At 39.8% G+C, this 22,297-nt stretch overlaps 1 protein-coding gene across 2 annotated transcripts; it reads left to right on the top strand.

Annotated features, from left to right (window-relative positions):
• The first annotated feature begins 890 nt into the window (after positions 1 to 890).
• LOC106613640 (thrombospondin-4) lies at positions 891 to 22,205 on the top strand. Of its 2 annotated transcripts, XM_014216117.2 has the most exons (19): positions 891 to 1,423; positions 3,122 to 3,195; positions 3,297 to 3,348; positions 5,386 to 5,531; positions 7,174 to 7,311; positions 10,388 to 10,465; positions 10,598 to 10,750; positions 10,968 to 11,072; positions 11,196 to 11,303; positions 11,417 to 11,576; positions 11,676 to 11,794; positions 11,913 to 11,965; positions 12,170 to 12,363; positions 12,485 to 12,663; positions 13,490 to 13,538; positions 13,645 to 13,841; positions 14,717 to 14,889; positions 15,810 to 15,949; positions 20,255 to 22,205. In XM_014216117.2, the coding sequence occupies exons 1-19, from the start codon at positions 1,357 to 1,359 to the stop codon at positions 20,311 to 20,313; spliced, it is 2,244 nt and encodes a 747-aa protein (XP_014071592.2). In that variant the 5' UTR covers positions 891 to 1,356; the 3' UTR covers positions 20,314 to 22,205. The 2 variants fall into 2 exon arrangements, with proteins under 2 accessions (XP_014071592.2, XP_014071593.2); XM_014216118.2 differs by lacking the exons at positions 891 to 1,423; positions 3,122 to 3,195; positions 3,297 to 3,348; positions 5,386 to 5,531; positions 20,255 to 22,205 and adding an exon at positions 6,621 to 6,820 and having other exon boundaries at positions 15,810 to 16,309.
• The last annotated feature ends 92 nt before the right edge of the window (positions 22,206 to 22,297 follow it).

The following is a 22,297-nucleotide window of genomic DNA, read 5'->3' as shown; positions in this document are numbered from 1 at the left end:
CAGGCGCAAATATATACTGTACATTGCAATTCTTTTCCAATGAGCGGCCGTTCATGTGCAAAGGATTAGCATTACTAATTACTTACAACTAATTACTAACTAACTTACTTACAACTGAATATAATTATCAACTGTGTGTAGTGAATCCATTTAGTCTTTCCCGCTTTTTATCTGTCCCCACCCCTTTCCATTGTCTACCAAGCTGTCATACCGATTTAGCCCACTAGGGACTTATCAATGCACTGTGTTAGTAAACAATAACTATATTGTTTGTTTATGTGTTTCTGTGATTTGTTTAGTTAGTTAGTAAATAAATAATTAAGCCAATTTGTATATCGCTGATTCATTTTGGAGGCTAGGGTTCGTGCAGATATCCAAGGGTTTGTGACGTTCAGTAATGAGAACTGATGAGGTAATAATACATTAATAGAAGACTGTACTCGATAAGATATGAAAATATCTGAAGAATCGATTCAGGAAATAGACTCTATAAACATTTTCCCGTGGTGCCCAGACTTCCTAGTTAATTAAACTTTAAATTGTTAGTTTAATCACATAATAATAATTACACATAAATAATTGATTTGATAAAATTACAACTCAATATTAGGAAGGTATTCTTAATGTTTGTACACTCAGTATATACTGGTTCAGATATCGGTCACATTTTATTTCGATAGTCCAGATAGTCATACGATCAACAATCTATCTGTTGACAAGCAACTGCTTGCTAAGGTTAAGGTTAGGGTTAGGTTTAGAATAAGGGTTGGGGTGTGTTAAGAATAGGGTTAGGGTAAGGGTTAAGTTTAGGGTTAGGATAAGGTTAAAGGTTAGGTTTAGAGCAAGGGTTAGGGTTAATAGTTAGTTAGTTAGTTAGTTGAAATGTTACGGATAGTCTGTAGAGCATTTATAGATGGACTATCCAAATAAAGTGTTACAGAGATATCTTTACCTGGTTGTAATAGAGACCAGTTGGTTGTAATCTGGTTACAATCAGAAAATGACAACCCTTGTATGTGTATCATCATTATCAATAAACAAAGTTAAGAGGACCATGCTTTTGGGCCAGTGATGGGCTTCTGTGTTACGGGGACATTCCTAAATGAAGGCTTCCAGAGGACCTCATGGTTGGAGGTGATGTCACTCTAGGAGACATGTATAAAAAGGCAGGCAGCAGAGGAGCCAGATCCTACTCTCTCTCAGACTGTCTTAACCCTGATACAGGAGCCATCCCTGATTCTTCTTGAAGACAAAGGGTAGAATTTGGATAAAGGACCTGGTCGAACCAGGTGGCACCGGACTTCATATACACTTACCTGTCTTTCGCTGTAGAGACGTCGAAGGGCAAATGAGAACATGCTGCGGATTCTGGTGTTGGTGATTTCGCTGAGTGTGAGCAGTGACCAAGTAGCTGGTCAGAGAGGTATGTCTATCAATATTTTAGTATCTTAAAAGAGGTTAAGTGAACAAAAACTTCATAGCACAAAATGTATGTCAAAAATGTTTGGAGAGATTCAAAAGTTATTTGAAATGGGTCTGGTAACACCATGATAACAGTGTCATGAATAAGTCATTTACAAATTTGAATAAATGCTTCATAAATGATTATAAATGTTATAAATACATATGAATTGTAATGTTTTATAATGCTTATAAATGCATCTAAATGTCTACAATGAATGAAATAGTAAATTCTTTATTAATGCTTATTAATTAATTTGTGTTACCAACTTCAGAGGCATGAGAATACTTTTTTGGAAGTCTGCTATTTTATACCTGTGATAAATGTCAAATAAATATCTTGTCAATGGCACGTCAGATCATATTTGTCTAAAATGGAAAGTTTATTTGCAATCATCCCAATTCAATGTAACTACTTTGATTTAGCATATTCCTGAAATAGAACACAATAAATGAATTCAGCATCAATTTGCAAAACTGAATTGGTAAATCCTATCATCTATATGGCCAACGGGTTGATTCACTTTCACACTTTGAAAAACAAATTGGCAGCTTATGCTGTTGAGCGACTTGTCAGTCAGGCAATGTAACTAAATCACCCTGATAGTGTCATTGGTAGTGTTTTCTTGCCAGTATCTTTGGAGTATGTTTGCTTGGAATTCATTCAGAAAACATTGCAGATCCTAATGGGAAGACCACACTTTCTCTCCTCCATGCTCAGGAGACTTTGACACAATACAGCTCCCTGGGGAGTTTAATACATCAGGTCAATGAATACATCTAGTAGGTTCCACAACAGGCCCCACATGCCAGGCTATCCCAGCATCCTATTAATCTGGGACACCTCTTCATTGGAAAGGCCCAGACCCCAGGGCCTGTAAATCTAACTTCCACAGGAGTCCATAAATTAAGACTTAAAGTGATTGATGTTGCCATGATTCTTGCCAGCCACTGTTAAACCAAACCACAGGCTGTGGCTGCTTTGTTATTTCCAAGCTCCTGTTCCAAATCTTTCACGTTGCAATGAATGAGAAAAATATTTCAAAAAATTATTTATCATCCCATATTTTTGAAAATTGGTGTTGTAGCGGTACGAAAAACGATTTGGCACAAAACCCACAAGATCTTAGTCTCTGTATTTCTGCATGTATGTGATTCAGGCCCACGGATAGTCTTGGAATGCCAGCTCCTGTGGCAAGGGGATAGTAGTGCAGGTAGTAAAGATGATGAATAGGCAGTGGATGATGTTGTTTTGTAAAGGGACATCTGCATAGTGCATCCCCAACACATTGCATACTGATGACTTGCGTCAGCCACAGATGTGCATCCAAGACAATGTCACAGGAAGAGTAATGAGGTACGAGCAGGAGCTTTGTGACCCGCCTGACGTTCAGTTTCAACATGAGGAGGTTGACATTAGTTTCAGTTTATCTTGGCAACCTATGATGATAACACCCCATTTACCTGAAATCACTATTCTGTCTACTGACTTGAGTTACTTTGACTTTGGTTGAAACAGAGTGTGCTGGAATAGGAATACATGTGGGAGTATGTTTTCAAAGATGATCTGTCCATTGCTAATGCATGAAACAAACATAGCTGTGCGTGCACATCCATCGCTAATAAAGCGTTGTGAAATGTTTTTCATTTTCAAACTCAGATGGGGAAATCATGAATCAGATCAAGGGAACGAATCAAGCCTTGGCTGAGATTAAAGAACTGCTGAAGCAACAGGTGAAGTCACTGTTTGGACATATAGGGCAACTTTCATTGAGGATGTAGAAGGTACCATACAGTATAATGTGAACTAATAGTGTATTTGTACCTCCATTCAGATCCAAGAGATTGTTTTCCTGAAGAACACAGTGATAAAGTGTAAAGGCTGTGGTGAGTAGCCTTGGCCTGCCTGCAGAAATAGATATTCCAGTTGAATGTCAGTAAACATTGTGGTGTATCTGTTAATCAGGCTAGCGCTCTTTTAGGCACAAAATAAAGTTATTGTATTTTTAATACAGTACATACATGAATATGTACATATTTAATATATAATTACAGTACCAGTCAAGAGTTTGGACACACCTACTCCTTCAAGGGTTTTTCTTTATTTTTACTTTTTTCTTCATTGTAGAATAATAGTGAAGACATCAAAACTATGAAATAACACATATGGAATCATGTAGTAACCAAAACAGTGCTAAACAAATCAAAATATATTTTAGATTTTAGATTCTTCAAAGTAGCCACCCTTTGCTTTGATGCTTTTTTCTCTCACCCATCATAAACATGTTTTTAGACATTTTTGCACATTTATTCAAAATGAAATACAGAAATATCAAATTTACGTAACTATTCACACCCCTGAATCAATACCTTGTAGAAACACCTTTGGCAGCAATTACAGTGGTGAGTCTTTCTGGGTAAGTCTCTAAGAGCTCTCCATACCTGGATTGTGCAACATTAGCTCATTATTCTTTTCAAAATTCTTCAAGCTCTGTCAAATTGGTTGTTGATTATTGCTAGACAACCATTTTCAGATCTTGCCATAGATTTTCAAGTAGATTTAAGTCTAAACTGTAACTTGGCCACTCAGGAACACGCACTGTCTTCTTTGTTAGCAACTAGTGAAGATTTGGCCTTGTGTTTTAGATTATTGTCCTGTTGAAAGGTGTGTCTGGTCTCCCAGGGTCTGGTGGAAAGCCGACTGAACCAGGTTTTCCTCTAGAATTTTGCCTGTGCTTAGCTCCATTCTGTTTATTTTTTATCCTGAAAATTCCCCAGTCCTTAACCATTACAAGCATACCCATAACATGATGCAGCCACCACTATGCTTGAAAATGTGAAGAGTTGTACTCAGTAATGTGTTGTATTGGATTTCCCCAAACATAACACTTGTATCCAGGACAGGATGTATGTTTTGGAATATTATTCTGTACAAGCTTCCTTCTTTTCACTATGTCAATTAGTTTAGTATTGTTGAGTAACTACAATGTTGTTGATCCCTCCTCAGTTTTCTCCTATCACAGCCATTTAACGCCGTAACTATTTTAAAGTCACCATTGGCCTCATGGCGAAATCCCTGATTTGTTTCCTTTCTCTATGGCATGTATCTGTGTAGTGACTCTGTGTATTGATACATCATCCAAAGTGTAATTAATGACTTTACCATGCTTAAAGGGATATTAAATGTCTGCTTCTTTTTTTGTTTTTTACCCATCCACCAATAGGTGCCCTTCTTTATGAAGCTTTGGAAAACCTCCCTGGTCTTTGTGGTTGAATCTTTGTTTGAAATTCACTGCTCGACTGAGGGACCTTACAGATAATTGTATGTGTGGGGGACAGAGATGAGGTAGTCATAAAAAAATCATGTTAAGAAAACAGAATGAGTCCATGCAACTAATTACGTGAATGTTAGGCACATTTTTACTCCTGAGCTTATTTAGCCTTTCCATAGCAAAGGGGTTGAATACTTGTTGACTCAAGACATTTGAGCTTTTCATTTTTAATTAATTTGTCATTAATTAACTTTGACATTATGGGGTATTGTGTGTAGGCCAGCGACCAAAAAAATCTAAATGTAATCAATTTTAAATTCAGGCTGTAACACAACAAAAGGTGGAAAAAGTAAAGGGGTGTGAATACTTTCTGAAGGCACTGTACATTACATATATATCAATATCAACAGCATGATTGCTATCTCAATTGTATGTAAGTATGGTACATTAAACATACCATTGTGCTCTCATGTACTTTTTTTTAAATATATACAGTACATACATAAACATATGAATATGTAATGGTAAATGGATCTGTAATGGAAATGGAAACAAATAGAAAAGGATAACCTGCAGTAGATGGAGACATTTTACAGGAGAGTGCTCCAGGTCTACTTGGTTGATGGTTGGTGTATCATCCTCTCTCACCTAGGCATTCAAGGTCCCCCTCGCACCTCCTGTTACCCTAACCCCTGCCACATGGGGGTAAAGTGCATTGAGACCGCCGGGGGCATCAAGTGTGGCCCCTGCCCTGAGGGCATGGAGGTCAATGGTACCCACTGCACACATGTGGATGAGGTAGGACAGGATCCCAAAAATGTCACATAGTATTCTGTAGTGCAGGGATCATCAACTATATCAGTGTTTCCCAAACTCAGTCCTCGGGATGCACATTTTGGTTTTTGCCCTAACACTAAACAGCTGATTCAAATTCATAGCTTTATGATTAGTTTATTATTTGAATCAGCTGTGTATGTTTTATTTAACTAGGCAAGTCAGTTAAGAACAAATTCTTACTTACAGTGACAGCTGGATTCAAACCAGGTACTGCCTCTTGCACTGAGATAGTGTCTTAGACATTTTACATTTACATTTTAGTAATTTAGCAGACGCTCTTATCCAGAGCAACTTACAGTAGTGAATGCATACATTTCATTTCATGCATTTACATTATTTTTTGTTGTTGTACTGGCCCCCCGTGGGAATCGAACCGACAACCCTGGCGTTGCACACACCATGCTGGCATTGCAAACACCATGCTCTACCACTGCGCCACTTGGGAGTCAAGTGCTAGTGTATTGCTAGGGCAAAAACCAAAACGTGCACCCGTTCGGGTCCCAGGGTCTGACATTGGGAAACCCTGAACTAGATTCAGCCGCAAGCTGTTTTCTTCTTGAGTGGATTGATGGGGGGCAGGAACATAAGCCCAAACAGATATAATATTTGACTAAATCCTAATAATTTCAAACCTTGCATACATTTGTATACAATCACGTCTTTCTATTATGAGTGGGAATACTTCGGGAACACATTTCCAAAATTACTTTGAGTTTATTTTCTGATGTTTTTACAGTGTTTTATGTCCAACAATGAAAATTCCCCCCAAATAATACAACATAATTATTTGTTTTTGCTCAGGGGGGCCAAATAAAAAAAAACGCGCCGCCACTGGGGAAACCCTGTTGTAGTGGGTCTAAACTGAAATACGATAATTTACACAGTACGAGTTACTATTGTGTATATTGTTTGGTTTTTAAAGAGCCTCTGAACACTCACATTGGCATGTGTGCTTCCCTGTTGCTCATTTGAAAAAGTAGATTTCACTCTTGCCGGTGTGTTTCCTGACGATTCCACGTTTGGTTAATGATGTTTGTCCCTCATGACACACTGTAAATGCGGAAGCCTATTTAACTTCCTCAAAATCCCCAGAATAATTCTAAGATAACTCAAGAAATCTGGAATTAATCTTGATGTTTTTGCAGAGGATGTTTCAGTTGTGCAATTTTACATTTAACTAAGTTGTTTGGTGCAGTATTTCTCAAGCAAAAAAACATGTTTTCTTATGTAAACAAAGTCGGAGCTGCTGGGTAGGTCTGTCTTACTGTCTATGCTATTGGATGAACAGCAATCACCGCAGCTGTTCACCCCATGTTAGCGGGCAAATGGACACCTTCAAATCAAAACACAACCTTAATTACTCCGTTGTGATGCACGGATCTTCCTAAAAATGATCCTATTTACACCGTGTAGTCAATATTGACACTAGAATAACTGTTTCTGGCTCATATCGCTGCCACATAGGCCATTTTCAAATGGATTTGTTGCTTTTAAAAGGCAGTCACTTTAAATCAACTGTTAGATTATCTCAATGGCAAATCCCAATTCAAATATTGAACATGTATATTACTGCCCTCTCTCCGCTCTCCTCCTGTGTGTGTAGTGTGTCCTGAAGCCCTGCCACATGGGTGTGCGCTGCATCAACACCTCTCCAGGGTTCCGCTGTGGCCCCTGTCCCACTGGTTACACCAGCCCCCGGGTGCAGGGAATAGGCCTCTCCTACGCCACTAACAACAAACAGGTAGCAATTTTGAATTAAGCAAAGAAGCTTATGAGCTTGACATTGGGGCCTTTCCACTTCAAAAAGCACAGCAAAGAGGATTTCGACACCCGCCATCTCAGATTGTTCGGAAATCGTTTCGTAATTAGTAACAGATACAATTAGCATTCCTGAAGCACATTTTCTTGAAATATAATTTTATCTCTGCAAAATTAAGCTAATTGATTGCACCCAAATTGGCCATTTAATTTATAGGATTCAGATATTTAATAAAAATAGTACTCAACATCCGATTTGGACTAAACTTCTTCCTACCAATGAGTAAGAGGAATCAATTTTGGGGGGGTCAAAAGCCACCCACGGTCCTCCCCCACACCAATTTCACCCCAACAACCAGTAAACAGTATCAGTTCTCTATGTTTGACAAGTAGTATGAAGCTGTGGCTTGGAATTTTGCTTCTCCATACTATGTAAAAGTATTCGCTGTGAATCTGGCAATGTTTTTTTTCCCCTGTTCAGAGAAATGAGTCAATGAAGTCGCTTGCATTATTTACCATAACGTATTGTGGAAGTACCAGGTTTTGACCACTAGATGCCACTGTTCCTGCTATACCGCCACACTCTTTTATCAATTTTGCTGGTCTCTTGTGTTTATTAAATAGATCACAACATTTCCTTTGCAACTTTGGGTAGAAAACCAATAGATTTGACTCATTACGAAAAGTGTGTGGTCATCCTCACAATTCAAGCCAGTCCTCTATTAAAGAAATCCAGTTTGCACTAACAGCAACCTAATGCTTCAACCCAACTCTCCTTGAATAGTCCAACAAGTGGCTGCTTTTTGAGAGGGATATAACTATGCAATTCTCATATGAAGACTTTTCCTACAAGTCCGAAACTATAATGGAGAAATTGGCTAGGGATTCAAATGTTGTGACAACCCTAATAAAATACTGAATTGCATGGCAGCCTGTTTTTCAAAATGATCAGGAAACATTTCTACATGTATTGTGATTAGTGACGTTCAACATTGAACCCAACGCAATCCAATACCATTACAACTGCAAAATACTATAAAGTGTGTGTTTTAGACGATTACTATTGAAGATCATTAGAGACCATAACATTGAACTGATGTAACCAATGGTCTGCCTGTTCACCAGGAATAGTTTAACAGTAACTAATCCAGCCCTTTTTTAAGGTAATAAATCACACACACAAATGGGCTATTTCCTGGACAAATATTAAGTGTAAAAGAACCAAAAAATTATTTGCTTTCATGCAGGACTGGCTTGAATTGTGATCATGACCACACAATATATTTTCATCATGAGCCAAATCTATTGGTTTTCTACCCAAGGTTGCACTTTTTTGGGAGGGTGATCTTTTTAATAAACACAAGAGACGTGCAAAATGGATTTTAAAAAAGTGTGACGGTATAGCAGGAACAGTGGCATCTATACTGAAAAAATATATAAAACGCAACATATAACAATTTCAACACATCTTCTTCGCATAGAGTTGATCAGGCTGTTAATTGTGGCCTGTGGAATGTTGTCCCACTCCTCTTCAATGGGTGTGCGAAGTTTCTGGATATTGGCAAGAACTGGAACACGCTGTCGTACACGTCGATCCTGAGAATCTCAAACATGCTCAGTCGGTGACACGTCTGGTGAGTATGCAGGCCATGGAAAAACTGGGACATTTTCAGCTTCCAGATATTGTGTACAGATCCTTGTGACATAGAGCTGGGCATTATCATGCTGAAACATGAGGTGATGGCGGTAGATGAATGGCACGACAATGGGCCTCAGGATCTCGTCACAGTATCTCTGTGCATTCAAAAATTGCCATCGATAAAATGCTATTGTGCTCGTTGTCCGTAGCTTATGCCTGCCCATACCATAACCCCACCTCCACCATGGGGCACTCTGTTCACAACGTTGACATTAGCAAACCTCCATACACGCTGTCTGCCATCTGCCTAGTACAGTTGAAACCGGGATTCATCCGTGAAGAGCACACTTCTCCAGCGTGCCAGGTGAGCGTTTGCCCACTGAAGTTGGTTTTGAAGTCGAACTGCAGTCAAGTCAAGACCCTAGTGACTACGATGAGCACGCAGGGCAGATTCACTGAGGTGGTCGCAGACAGTTTGAGTAGGAATTCACAGTTTCATCAGCTGTCCGTGTGGCTGGTCTCAGACGATCCCGCAAGTGAAGAATCCAGATTTTGATTTCCTGGGCTGGCGTGGTTACACGGGCTCTGCGGTTGTGAGGCTGGGTTGGACGTACCACCAAATTCTCTAAAACGACATTGGATGCGACTTATGGTAGAGAAATGAACATTCAATTTTCTGGCTACAGCTCTGGTGGACATTCCTGCAGTCAGCTTGCCAATTGCACGCTCCCTCAAAACTTCAGACATCTGCGGCACTTTGTTGTGTGACAAAACTGCACATTATAGAGTGGCCTTTTATTGTCTCCAGCACAAGATGCACCTGTGTAATTTCTCTGAACAGGGGGAAAAACATAACCAGATTCACAGGGAATACATTACATAGTATGAAGAAGCAATACGCAGTTTAATACTACTTGTCAAACAGAGAACTGATACTGTATACTGGTTGTTGGGGTGGGCTTGGTGTGGAGTGTACAGGGTCCGTGGGTGACTTTTGACAATTTTTGGGGATTTCTAATGTCTAACTTACTGTTAGGAAAAAAGTTTGGTCCAAATCGGATGTTGGGGACTATATTTATTGGACATTATCTGAATCTTATAAATTAAAATGGCCAATTTGGATGCACTCAATTAGCAACATTTCTGAGATAAAATTACAATTCAACAAAATAATGTTTCAGGAATGCCAATCTTATCTGTTTGTAACTACAGAAAGAATTTCAGAACAATCTGAGATAGTGTGTATCATGGCTTGCTGAAATTACATAGAACGACTCGCTGGCAACATGTAAGGTTTTGCTTGAAGATGGAAGATTTATTCATTAGAGCATAGAACGACTCACTGGCAACATGTAAGGTTTTGCTTGAAGATGGAAGATTTATGCATTAGGGCTTTCTTTTGTATTTGAATCCTACCCAGGTCTGTAAGGACATCAATGAGTGTGAAGGACCCAATAATGGAGGTTGTGTGGAAAATTCCAACTGTGTGAACACACCTGTAAGTATCATTGAAAGTCGATGCGACTCAAATATATATCTCATTAGGAAATCCAGAGGTCTTTCCTCTCTGAGGTTTTGAGGGGGGGGGGAACTAAGTTTCTGCTGTGGTGGTTGTGCGTGTTGTTGTCAGGGCTCGTTTAAGTGTGGCCCCTGTAAGGCAGGCTATGTGGGGGATCAGCGCAAGGGCTGTAAGCCTGAGAGAGCGTGTGGTAAGGGCCAGCTCAACCCCTGCCATGCCAGCGGAGAGTGCATTGTCCAACGAGATGGGAAAATAGAGTGTCAGGTAATGCGATAACATTCTGTTGCAATGGATCAATATGAATTTAAATACAGCCTAAATGTATACTGCTCCTTTAATACATGTTGTCTATAGCATTCTTTTGGATACAGATTGCTCGTTATTGATTCAGCTGCTGTAGCTGAAATGGAATTGAATGCGAACTGACATTCCATATACTATACAGTACAGTCCATAACTTTGACTTGATCCTGATTCACAGTGTGGGGTGGGATGGGCTGGCAATGGCTACTTCTGCAGCTCTGACATTGACATCGATGGCTTCCCTGATGAGAAACTGGAATGCACCGAGAGGAACTGTGCCAAGGTAATACACTTGAATGTCCTTGAAAAGGCTATGGAAGTCCACGACTATACTATTTTGAACGCAAAGGGAAAATAAAGTGGGAAAATGAAGTCGTTGTCATATGCTTTATATACATACTTTTAGGATAACTGTCTAACAGTACCCAACTCTGGCCAAGAGGACGCAGACAAGGATGGCAAAGGAGATGCCTGTGATGAGGACGCAGATGGCGATGGAATCTTAAATACACAGGTTACTGATCTCTTTCTCCAGCAACTGATGTTTTGCTGTGTCATGTTTACAACAGGTCTTTACACTGATTTTGTATCTTAGTGTAAAGACAGGCTCTGATTCCTCTTTGGTAGGACAACTGTGTGCTGGTACCAAATGTCAACCAAAGAAATGTGGACGAAGATGACTTTGGAGACGCCTGTGACAACTGCCGTATGATCAAAAACAACGACCAGAAAGACACTGATGTTGATAGACTGGGTGATGAATGTGACGAAGACATTGATGGCGACAGTAAGTACGCATGTAGAGTTTTTGACCGTGACAAGCCTAATTCTGCCATTGCGGTCATTCATGTCAATTGACATGTCAACTACTGTTACCTACTTCTAGGAATCCCCAATAATCTGGACAACTGCAAAAGGGTTCCCAATGATAACCAGAAGGATCGAGATGGGGACAAAGTCGGAGATGCTTGTGACAGTTGCCCCTATGTTCCAAACCCTGACCAGGTCTGGTTTCTGATTTCCATGTTAGCTGTACTTGTATGAATCCTAGTCATTACTGCATGTTGTACCAGAATGACAACCTATCTCGATGTTCGAGTGATATTTTTTGTGTTTGATACAGTTGGATATGGACAACGATTTGATCGGAGACCCTTGTGACACCAATAAGGACAGGTATAGTAGTTTTACTAGCTTTCTTGTTACCTCCCTGCCTTTAACCAGTGTGGGCCTGTGCGTGGCGTTCCAATCTATTGGTACGTCATTACTTATTTGATATGTTATGTAATGACTTTGGTTTGACACATCAACTTTCAGAATCCCACAACAGTGGGGATAACTGTAAAATGGTCTCCTTGTGTTTTTCTCTACTATTCTCAGTGATGGTGACGGTCACCAGGACTCTCAGGACAACTGCCCTGCAGTCATCAACAGCTCCCAGCTGGACACGGACAAGGACGGCCTGGGGGACGAGTGTGACGACGATGATGATGATGATGGTATTCCTGACCTTCTGCCCCCAGGACCGGACAACTGTCGCCTTATCCCCAACCCTCTGCAGGAGGACTCTGACGGTGAGTTCAGCACTTTTTCAATCTAGTTTCCAAAAAGTTCTCCAATATATCCGTGTAATGTTGACAGTAATATTATCCAGTGACTTAAAAGTCACATATTGCGTCAATCTCCTTGTTACAGGTGATGGTGTTGGGAATGTGTGTGAGAACGACTTTGACAACGACACCATCATCGACAGCATCGATGTGTGCCCGGAGAACGCCGAGGTCACTCTCACAGACTTCAGGGCCTACCAGACAGTGGTGCTGGACCCAGAGGGAGACGCACAGATAGACCCTAACTGGGTGGTGCTCAATCAGGTATGTGTATGCAGATGTTAGATCTTAATTTCAGACAGTTTGCTATAACAGGAAAACAATCCTGTAGCAATTGTTGTAGGGGTTGATACATTTTTGTTAGGTCAAATCAAGTCTGAAATTTCTAAGTGGAAATTCTAAATGTTACAAGCCTTTTTAAAACTCAAATACACTTCAAGTTTGCATTTCCTGCCATGCAGGAAAAAATCTCAGCAATAAAAGGGTAATCAAATTAAGATCCTACATCTGTATTGATGCATGCATTAAATCTAATACAAGAAGTCCAAGGGTGTTACAGTAGATACAAATCAATGCCAACCTGCTGGGCATAGACGTCAGTTCAACGTCTATTCCACGTTGGTTCAACGTAATTTTGTTGAAATGAGGTGGAAACAACGTTGATTCATCCAATGTATTTTTTTTAAACTTTGCACCCCAGTATGTCTACTTTGCACACTCATCTACTGTCAAATCTACCATTCCAGTGTTTTACTTGCTATATTGTATTTACTTTGCCACCATGGCCTATTTATTGCCTTTACCTCCCTTATCTCACCTCATTTGCTCACATTGTATATAGACTTATTTTTCTACTGTATTATTGACTGTATGTTTGTTTTATTCCATGTGTAACTCTGTGTTGTTATATGTTTCGAACAGCTTTGCTTTATCTTGGCCAGGTCGCAATTGTAAATGAGAACTTGTTCTCAACTTGCCTACCTGGTTAAATAAAGGTGAAATAAAACAAATATAAAAAAATTTGTCACCAGTGGGAAGAGACATGTTAACTGCTTAAGTTCTATAATCTTCTCTGTTTCTCTTTCCACAGGGAAGAGAGATCGTCCAAACTATGAACAGTGACCCTGGACTGGCTGTTGGTAAGAGCAACAATCACGCTGTCTCAAGTCGGATTCATTCAATAAACCGAGTTGTACATGACGTTCTCAAACGCATCCTAACCCAAACTCACGCCATTCCTTCAAGGTTACACAGCTTTCAACGGTGTTGACTTCGAAGGGACTTTCCATGTGAATACCGTAACGGACGACGACTATGCAGGGTTCATCTTTGGCTACCAGGACTCTTCCTCCTTCTACGTGGTGATGTGGAAACAGGTTGAGCAAACCTATTGGCAGGCCAATCCATTCAGAGCGGTGGCAGAACCAGGGATCCAACTGAAGGTACAAAAAATCCTATATGCACATCTTATATGACTATTATCTAGTCATGTAGTAAAAGTCACTTATGTTCTCACAGCAGGAAAATAATCCTGCAGCAACTGGAAATTTGAGTTATTGTGTGGATTATAATTAATGGAAGAAAAAAAAACGTCAATTCAATGTCTATTCCACGTTGGTTCAACATAATTGATATAACTCTGATATGCTCCTATGGTGATTTAATCAGACGTACAATAAACACAACGTTTTAATTTGGATGTGCATATTTTTCTGTTTTTTTTCTATTACAATTATAGCAAATGTTCAGTTTTTCCCTCCCCACTCAAACCACTCCCAGACAGTCCTAGCAAAATTCTTTCATGAGAAATTTGCTCTTTGTTAAGAAGCATTTTTTGTTCTTCTTTTTGACCGTTTTAATTTAAAACAACCACAGTAAGGTACTTAATTGTTACCCAGAAAATATTTTTACATTTTTTATTATAATTAATGGACATTTTTGTATGACTTTACATTTTTTGTTAGGGCAAATCAAGTCTTAAATGTTAAATGGAAAATACAAACTCTAGAAGCCTTTTTAAACCTTGAATTCCTCCAACTACAGGGTGATCATATTAAGATCCTATATACATCTGTACAAATTCATGCAAACATGCCACTACTCTATTAACAGACTGACCTACACACAACTAGCCCTTTCTAAGTAATACTCATAAGGCCAGTTACCTAATATTAAGTCTACCCCTGGACTAAAAACAGCTCAACGGAGAATAGATACATTTTCAGTTTAAATATTAATACACCTGCCCAGATTGACACATTGGAAGAGATCTACAGTTCTGTAACTGTGCTGCCTGTGCAATTGTGTTGTCGACTAGGCTGTGAAGTCCAACACGGGACCAGGGGAAAATCTACGCAACTCCCTCTGGCACACTGGGGACACCAGTGACCAGGTGAAGCTGCTGTGGAAAGACGTCCGCAACATGGGCTGGAAGGACAAGACTTCCTACCGCTGGTTTTTGCAACACAGGCCCCAAGATGGCTACATCAGGTAGTGCGCTGCTATCAGACACACCTCATAGGCATCTGATGGCTTTTGGTGCAGTTTGCCAACGATGACGTGACCTTCTCCTGTCATAATACATTAAAGGCCCAGTGCAGTCAAAAACGTGATTTCCTATTTTTTATATATAGTTCCACACTATGAGGTTGGAATGATACTGTGAAAATGTAAAATAATACCATTTTAGTATAAAAGCTCATTTGAAAAGACCACCTGAAATTTCTGCCTGTTTTAGTGGGAGGGAGTTTTGGCCTTCCATGGTGACATCACCATGAGGTAAATTAATTAATAGACCAATAAGAAATATAGTTCCAAACCTCTCTGCCAATAACAGCAAATGTCCAGTTTTCCCCTCCCCACTCAAACCACTCCCAGGCAGTCCTAGCTAAATTCTTGTTTGAGAAATTGCTCTTTGCTAAGAATCTATTTTTGTTCATTTTTTAAACAATTTTAACAGAAAACAATCACAGTAAGGTATTTAATTGTTACCCAGAAATGATTTGATATTGAAGTAAAAACGGCTGCATTGGACCTTTAAATTACAATTTGTGGCATTATGTGTACAACTGATTGGACCACATACTGTTGTGACCACATACTGTTGAACTTGAACAACATGAAATGACTATCGTGCATGTTTTCTCTTATCATCATACTATCCATTTTGTATTCTTTACCACAATAGGTTACATCGTCCAGACGTGACACAACTATTCGGGTTGGAGATGGTCTTACTTTGGCTGCATTAACACAGGCAGCCTAATTCTGATATTTGGCAAAATGATTGGCAAAATATCTGATTTGATTGGTTAAAAGATCAGAATTGAACTGCCTGTGTAAATGCAACCTTTGTCATATTTTGGTGTTCCTAACTGGTCTCGCTCTATGCATGTGTGTGTCATGTTCAGAGTGCGTTTCTATGAGGGTCCTCAGATAGTGGCAGACACAGGTATCATCATAGACACCACCATGAGAGGAGGCAGACTGGGTGTCTTCTGCTTCTCCCAGGAGAACATAATCTGGGCTAACCTACGCTATCGCTGCAATGGTGAGCAGCACACTAATGACAACCCCACCCCCCTTATTAGAATACCCTTCTCACAAGCAGGAAGTAGAGGAGGATGGGGACCTTAGGGAATCAATTAGAGAAGTATTGCATTGCAGCATCCTGATAATAGAATTCCTGTATTGAGAAATGGATGATACTGCTCTCTGGCAAAAGAGGATCTACATTTACTTGTGTTTCGTGCCTGCTTCTATCCATTCTCATTGTCATTAAGTGATACTGTGGCTGCATTTACAGTGCCTTCAGAAACTACTCATACCCCATTGACTTATTCCACATATTGTTGTGTTACAGCCTGAATTCATAATGGATTAAATATATTTTCCCCCCTCCCCTATCTACACACAATGTCCCATAATGACGAAGTGAAATTGTTTGTAGATGTGTTTTTTATTGAAAATGAAATACAGAAATATTTAATTTACATAAGTATTCACACCCCTGAGTCAATACTTTGTAGAAGCACCTTTGGCGGTGATTACAGCTTTGAGTCGTCTTGGGTATGTCTGTATCAGCTCCCGTTCTTCCTTGCAGATTTTCTCAAGCTCTGTTAAGTCAGATAAGAAGTGGCGGTGAACAGCAACCTTCAATTCTTTCCACATATTTTCAATGGGATTCAAGTCTAGACTTTGGCTGCGCCACTCAAGGACATTCACATTCTTGTTGTGAAGCCATTCCAGCGGTGCTTTGGCTGTATGCTTGTAAATCTTCGTCCCAGTCAAAGGTCGTTTGCACTCTGTGACGGTCGGTGTCGTTTATGACGAGGGAGGATGATTCTTTTTTTTTTAATGAGCATGGCCTTATTTCTATTACAGCATATTGGATGACTGTCATACATATTCCATTAATCCAGCTCAATGTAACATCGATAGGTTTAGGTTACTACATGATACTCAGATTTTCCCTATACCCATCATGAGGTTTCTACAACCTAGCCTATGAATTAAAGTTAACAACATAGGTGCACAGGTGGAGAGAAATTTGTGAGTAATCAAGGTGACAGACATTGACAACTTCAGTACTGCCTTGCACAATCTTGCCTGCATGTAGCTGATCTAGGGTGTAATCATTAGTCCAAAAGTTGCAAACAATAGTTTCTATTGGACAAATTCAGGTATGGTTATCAGTTGTGGAAAAAGTACTCAATTGTCATACTTGAGTAAAAGTAAAGATAACTTAAAATAGGAAGTGACTCAAGTAAAAGTGAAAGTCGCCCAGTAAAATACTACTTAGGTAAAAGTCTAAAAGTATTTGGTTTTAAATATACTTACGTATCCAAAGTAAACAGAATTGCTAAAATGTACTTAAGTTTCAACAGTAAAAGTTTAAATAATAAAATATTCCTTATATTAAGCAAACCAGATAGCACAATTTCCTTTCCTTTTTTTATTGACGGATAGCCAGGGGCACACTCCAACACTCACACATAATTTGCAAACACAGCATTTGTGTTTAATGAGTCTGCCAGATCAGAAGCAGTAGGGATGACCATGAATGTTCTCTTGATAAGTGAATGAATTGGACCATTTTCCTGCCCTGTTAAGCATTCAAAATGTAACAAGTACTTTTGGGTGTCAGGGAAAATGTATGGAGTAAAAAGTACATAATTTTCTTTAGAAATGTAGTGAAGTAAAAGTTGTCAAAGATATAAATAGTAAAGTGAAGTACAGATACCCCCAAAAACGACTTATGTGGTACTTTACACCGCTGATGTTTATCCCCGTTTCTTTCCATTTAAGAATCGGCGGAATGAATACACCCCTGATCACACAAACACAGTTGACACAGTTGATCGTTGGATAATTCCTTCTCACATCTACACACTCTCCACCTCTCACTTTTTTGACTTCAAAACACATCAGCTGTCTTCCACACCGATCTCGACAAACCATTTCTGTATGGACGTCACTTTGCACAAGGGGGCATTGTCATGCTGAAACAGGAAATGACTTTCCCCAAACTGTCGCAACAAAGTTGGAAGCTCAGAATCGAATACAATGTCATTGTATGTTGTAGCGTTAAGATTTCCCTTCCCTGGAACTAAGGGGCCTGAACCATGAAAAACAGCCCCAGACCATTATTCCTCCTCCAAACTTTACAGTTGGCACTATGCATTGGGGCAGGTAGCGTTTTCCCAGATTCATCCACCAGACTGCCAGATGGTGAAGCGTGATTCATCACTCCAGAGAACGTATTTCCCCTGTTCCAGAATCCAATGGCAGCGAGCTTTATACTACTACAGCCGACGCTTGGCATTGCTTATGGTGTTCTTAGGCTTGTGTGCGGCTGCTCGGCCACGTAAACCCATTTCATGAAGCTCCCGACGAACAGTTCTTAGGCAGACGTTGCTTCCAGAGGCAGTTTTTAACTTGGCAGTGAGTGTTGCAACCGAAGACAGAAAGATAGCTAGTTCTCGCTCCTCTTTCATTTTTGCTAGCTAGCTGTAGTTTACGTTGTCAGTACTATACTGAATAAAAATATAAATGCAACATGTAGTGTTTGTCCCATGAACTGAAATAAAAGATCCTAGAAATTTTCCATAGAACAAAAAGCTTATTTCTCTACTTTTGTGCACAAATTTGTTTCCATCCCTGTTAGGGAGCATTTCTCTTTTGCCAAGATAATCCATCCACCTGACAAGTGTAGCATATCAAGAAGCTGATTAAACAGCATGATCATTACACAGGTGCACCTTGTGCTGGGGACAATAAGAGGCCACTCTATAATATGAAGTTCTGTCACACAACACAATGCCACAGATGTCTTATGTTTTTAGGGAGAGTGCAATTGGCATGCTGACTGCAGGAATGTCCACTAGAGCTGTTGCCAGAGAATTGAATGTTCATTTCTCGACGTCGTTTTAGAGAATTTGGCAGTATGCCCAACCGGTCTCACAACCGCAGAGCCCGTGTAACCACGCCAGCCCAGGACCGCCACACCCGGCTTCTTCACCCGCGGGCTCGTCTGAGACCAGCCACCTGGACAGCTGATGAGTATTTCTGTCTGAATGTGTTTTAATCAATTATCTGGTGACGTGAATATATTTAGTATATTTTTTTCTAAAAAGGATAACTTTGTTACACTATTTTTATGAAATTCGGTGAGGAGGATGGTCTTGCTCCTCTGAGGAGCCACCACTGTCTGAAGTGGGTTCTCATTAAGGATTTGCCTGTATTTCGCTCCACTCACTGTTCCGTCAATCCTTACCAATCTCCCAGTCCCTGCCGTTGAAAGGCATCCCCATTCCATGATGCTGCCACCACCATGCTTCACGGTAGGGACGGTGTTCGATGGGTGATGAGCTGTGCCTGGTTCTCCAGACATGGCGCTTTACATTCAGGCCAAAGAAATTTGTCTCATCAGACCACAGAATCTTTTGAATTATGATCTGTCTTTCACGTGCCTTTATGCAAGATCCAGGCATGCTGTCATGTGTGGCTTCCATCTGGCCACTCTCCCATAAAGCCCAGATTGGCTCCCGCAGGTTCTCCCATCTCAGCCAAGGAACTCTGTAGTTCTGTCAGAGTAGTCATTGGGTTCTTGGTCACCTTCCTGACCAAGGTCCTTCTTGCCCAGTTGCTGAGTTTGGTCAGGTGGCCAGCTCTAGACAGTCTAGGTAGTTCCATATGGAGACCACTGTGCTTTTGGAAACTTTCAACACTAGAAATTGTTTCATACCCTTCTCCAGATACAGTATATGCCTCATCTCGGAGATCTGCGGACAGTTCCTTGGACTTCATGGTATAGTTTCTGCTCTGACATGCATGGTCAACTGTGGGACCTTTTGAAATCATCTATAAAAGAACCACACATGTCCAAACAATTGAATTGGCCATGGGTGGACTCCAATCAAGTTGTAGTGACATCAACAATGGTCAATGGAAATTAGATGCACCTGAGCTCAATTTATAGTGTCATAGCAACAGGGTGTAAATACTTAAGTGAGATATTTCTGTATTTCATTTTCACTAAATTTGCTGAGAGAAAAAAGTCAAATCCATTTTGAAAAACAAAATGTGGAATAAGTCAAGGGGTATGAATACTTTCTGAAGGCATACAGTATATACAGTAGACTGCATTTAAATGACCTCTCGGTACACATACGACTAGTTTGAGGCTTTAGAGAGAGAAGTTTGAGTCTTAATTATATTGGTCCGTTGGATGATTGGTATTGTATTGTAGACATTTGGATGTACTTTACAGACACCAACTAACTTACGACTCATGTAGGTAAGCCTATTGCCATGCAAGGATTCCATATCGACTTATCTCTACCTCTCCCTTTAGATACAATCCTCGGCGACTTTGACTCATACCAAGTCCAACCCGTTCAGCTGCAGTTCTAATACAGCATGCACACACTTCTGCCCAAACGAAGACTGGGAGGACATTCCATCTACAACCCCCACATTCTGGAACGCATGGCTCCCAGCTGAACAGTGCATGGTTGTGTCTGTAATGGCACCCTGTCTCCTATATAGTCCACTACTTTTGATTAAAGGCTATATAGGGCCGATTTGGACTTAAGGCAATTTCCTACGCATGCCTTTCATACACACTTCTCAGTAGTTAGTATTCAGACTTACCTTATGAAGGTACGTAAAGGGCTTTGCAGGCATGCTTCCCTTTTCATTCAATAGGGTTTTCAGTGCATTTATCTTAAGCCATCTCTTTAAATATGGTGTAACTTTTAGTTAGAATTTTGTTGACAGACTCAATAGAATATATTGAATATTAGGGATCAATGAAAGAAAGCCATCTAAATATATGCATATCATTCTCTGTTTCAGCACCATTTGGTAGATTCAAAAAAATACTCTGATCTTGTAGATTATTTAGGGTTAGGAAAGTATATATATGAATCATAAAAACAGGTTTGGAGAGCCTTTACGCGGAAAAGAAAACAGTGGTTTGATTCATTCAGAAAATTGCCACATTGGAAGATTAGTGTACATAGAATTATAATAGGGAGAATAGTGTACAATAGTAGACTATACCCTCGTCTTTTGCCTGCACTAACCATGGTACTGTGTGATGACAGCCAAGTTTTGCACCATGTGTAGCCTTCAAACTGTTAATGCCTGGTCTGCACTCCATAATGATTTAATTAACCTAACTGTTACTAATGATCCTCAGCAACAACCACATGGCCATGACAGCGTTTACAGAGGAAGCAAATGCAGGTAAACAAAACAATATAATTAAATGGAATGATAATGTATGCTATACCAACTGAAGGGAACTAACAGTAAATTGGCAGTTGAATATGTACCGACGGTCGATACTGATAGTGGCTAATATTTAACATGATAGGAAACAAAAAGTTGCGGTAGCCTATAATTAAGACATGCGAGTGCCCATCTACGCAAGTCTATCCAAAAAAGGCTGTACAATTTAAATTCTGCATAATGGCACGGCCTTTCATAAACTTTACTTTGGGAAAGTTGGTATGCTTCAGTTTGAAGCCATATGACTGGTTTCACATTTGTCTCCAGCAATTGGAAGGTAAAATATATCTAAAACAAGTGTAATTTATAGTTCCCTTATCCAAACAGATTACACATTTAACTAGCGCTTATCAAGTTGTAAATTACAGTGCATGGAGAATGGTGTTATTTCTACCGGAAAAAATGAAGTAATGCTTTTTCCACTTGAAACCGGTAGGTTCGCTAGACCTTATTCATTATTTCCTCATATGTAAGGGTGGAAGAATTATTAGGGAATTAAGTCAAGGTCAGAATACAGCGTATCTGTAGACACACCATCATTTATTGATCTCCACCCAAAACGAATAGCAGGTGAACAGCATGCTATTCTCATGCTTAAGTTCAAGGTCACAATAAGCATAGAGAAAAGTGCATAAAATTGGAATTACGTTCCATTTATGCACGCTTAACTCGGGTCGGAATTGGGCCCATATTGAATAGTTGAATAATTTTTAGAAGGACCCGGTGAGATGTGACTCAGCAAAATGGAGGCTGCCATATTGGTCACCACCAACAATGACAACATTTCCCTGTGACATTTGCGCCCCAATAATTCCAGTTCTCAGGGGACTTTTCTTTATGTCTACTACTACTACTCTCTGTCAACAATATAGAAATGTGAAGATAGCTGTGTGTGTTTTGAATAATCCGGGTGTGCCCAGAAAATGTGCATTACATTGTGAGCGGACAAACTTTTTTTGGGGGGGGGGGGCTATGCATTAGATTGCATGTGATCAATTAATAAAATGTTGAACCACACAATTGTTATTTTGCTTTAGCAAATACTGAATATATAGGACTTACCTTTAGGTCAAAACTGTAACGAAAAATGGTTTACACTTTC

Source organism: Salmo salar, chromosome ssa10 (genome assembly GCF_905237065.1).
Source record: "Salmo salar chromosome ssa10, Ssal_v3.1, whole genome shotgun sequence".
NCBI lineage: Eukaryota > Metazoa > Chordata > Actinopteri > Salmoniformes > Salmonidae > Salmo > Salmo salar.
The sequence above is the reverse complement of the archived record's forward strand: the minus strand, read 5'-3'. Positions and strand labels throughout refer to the sequence as shown.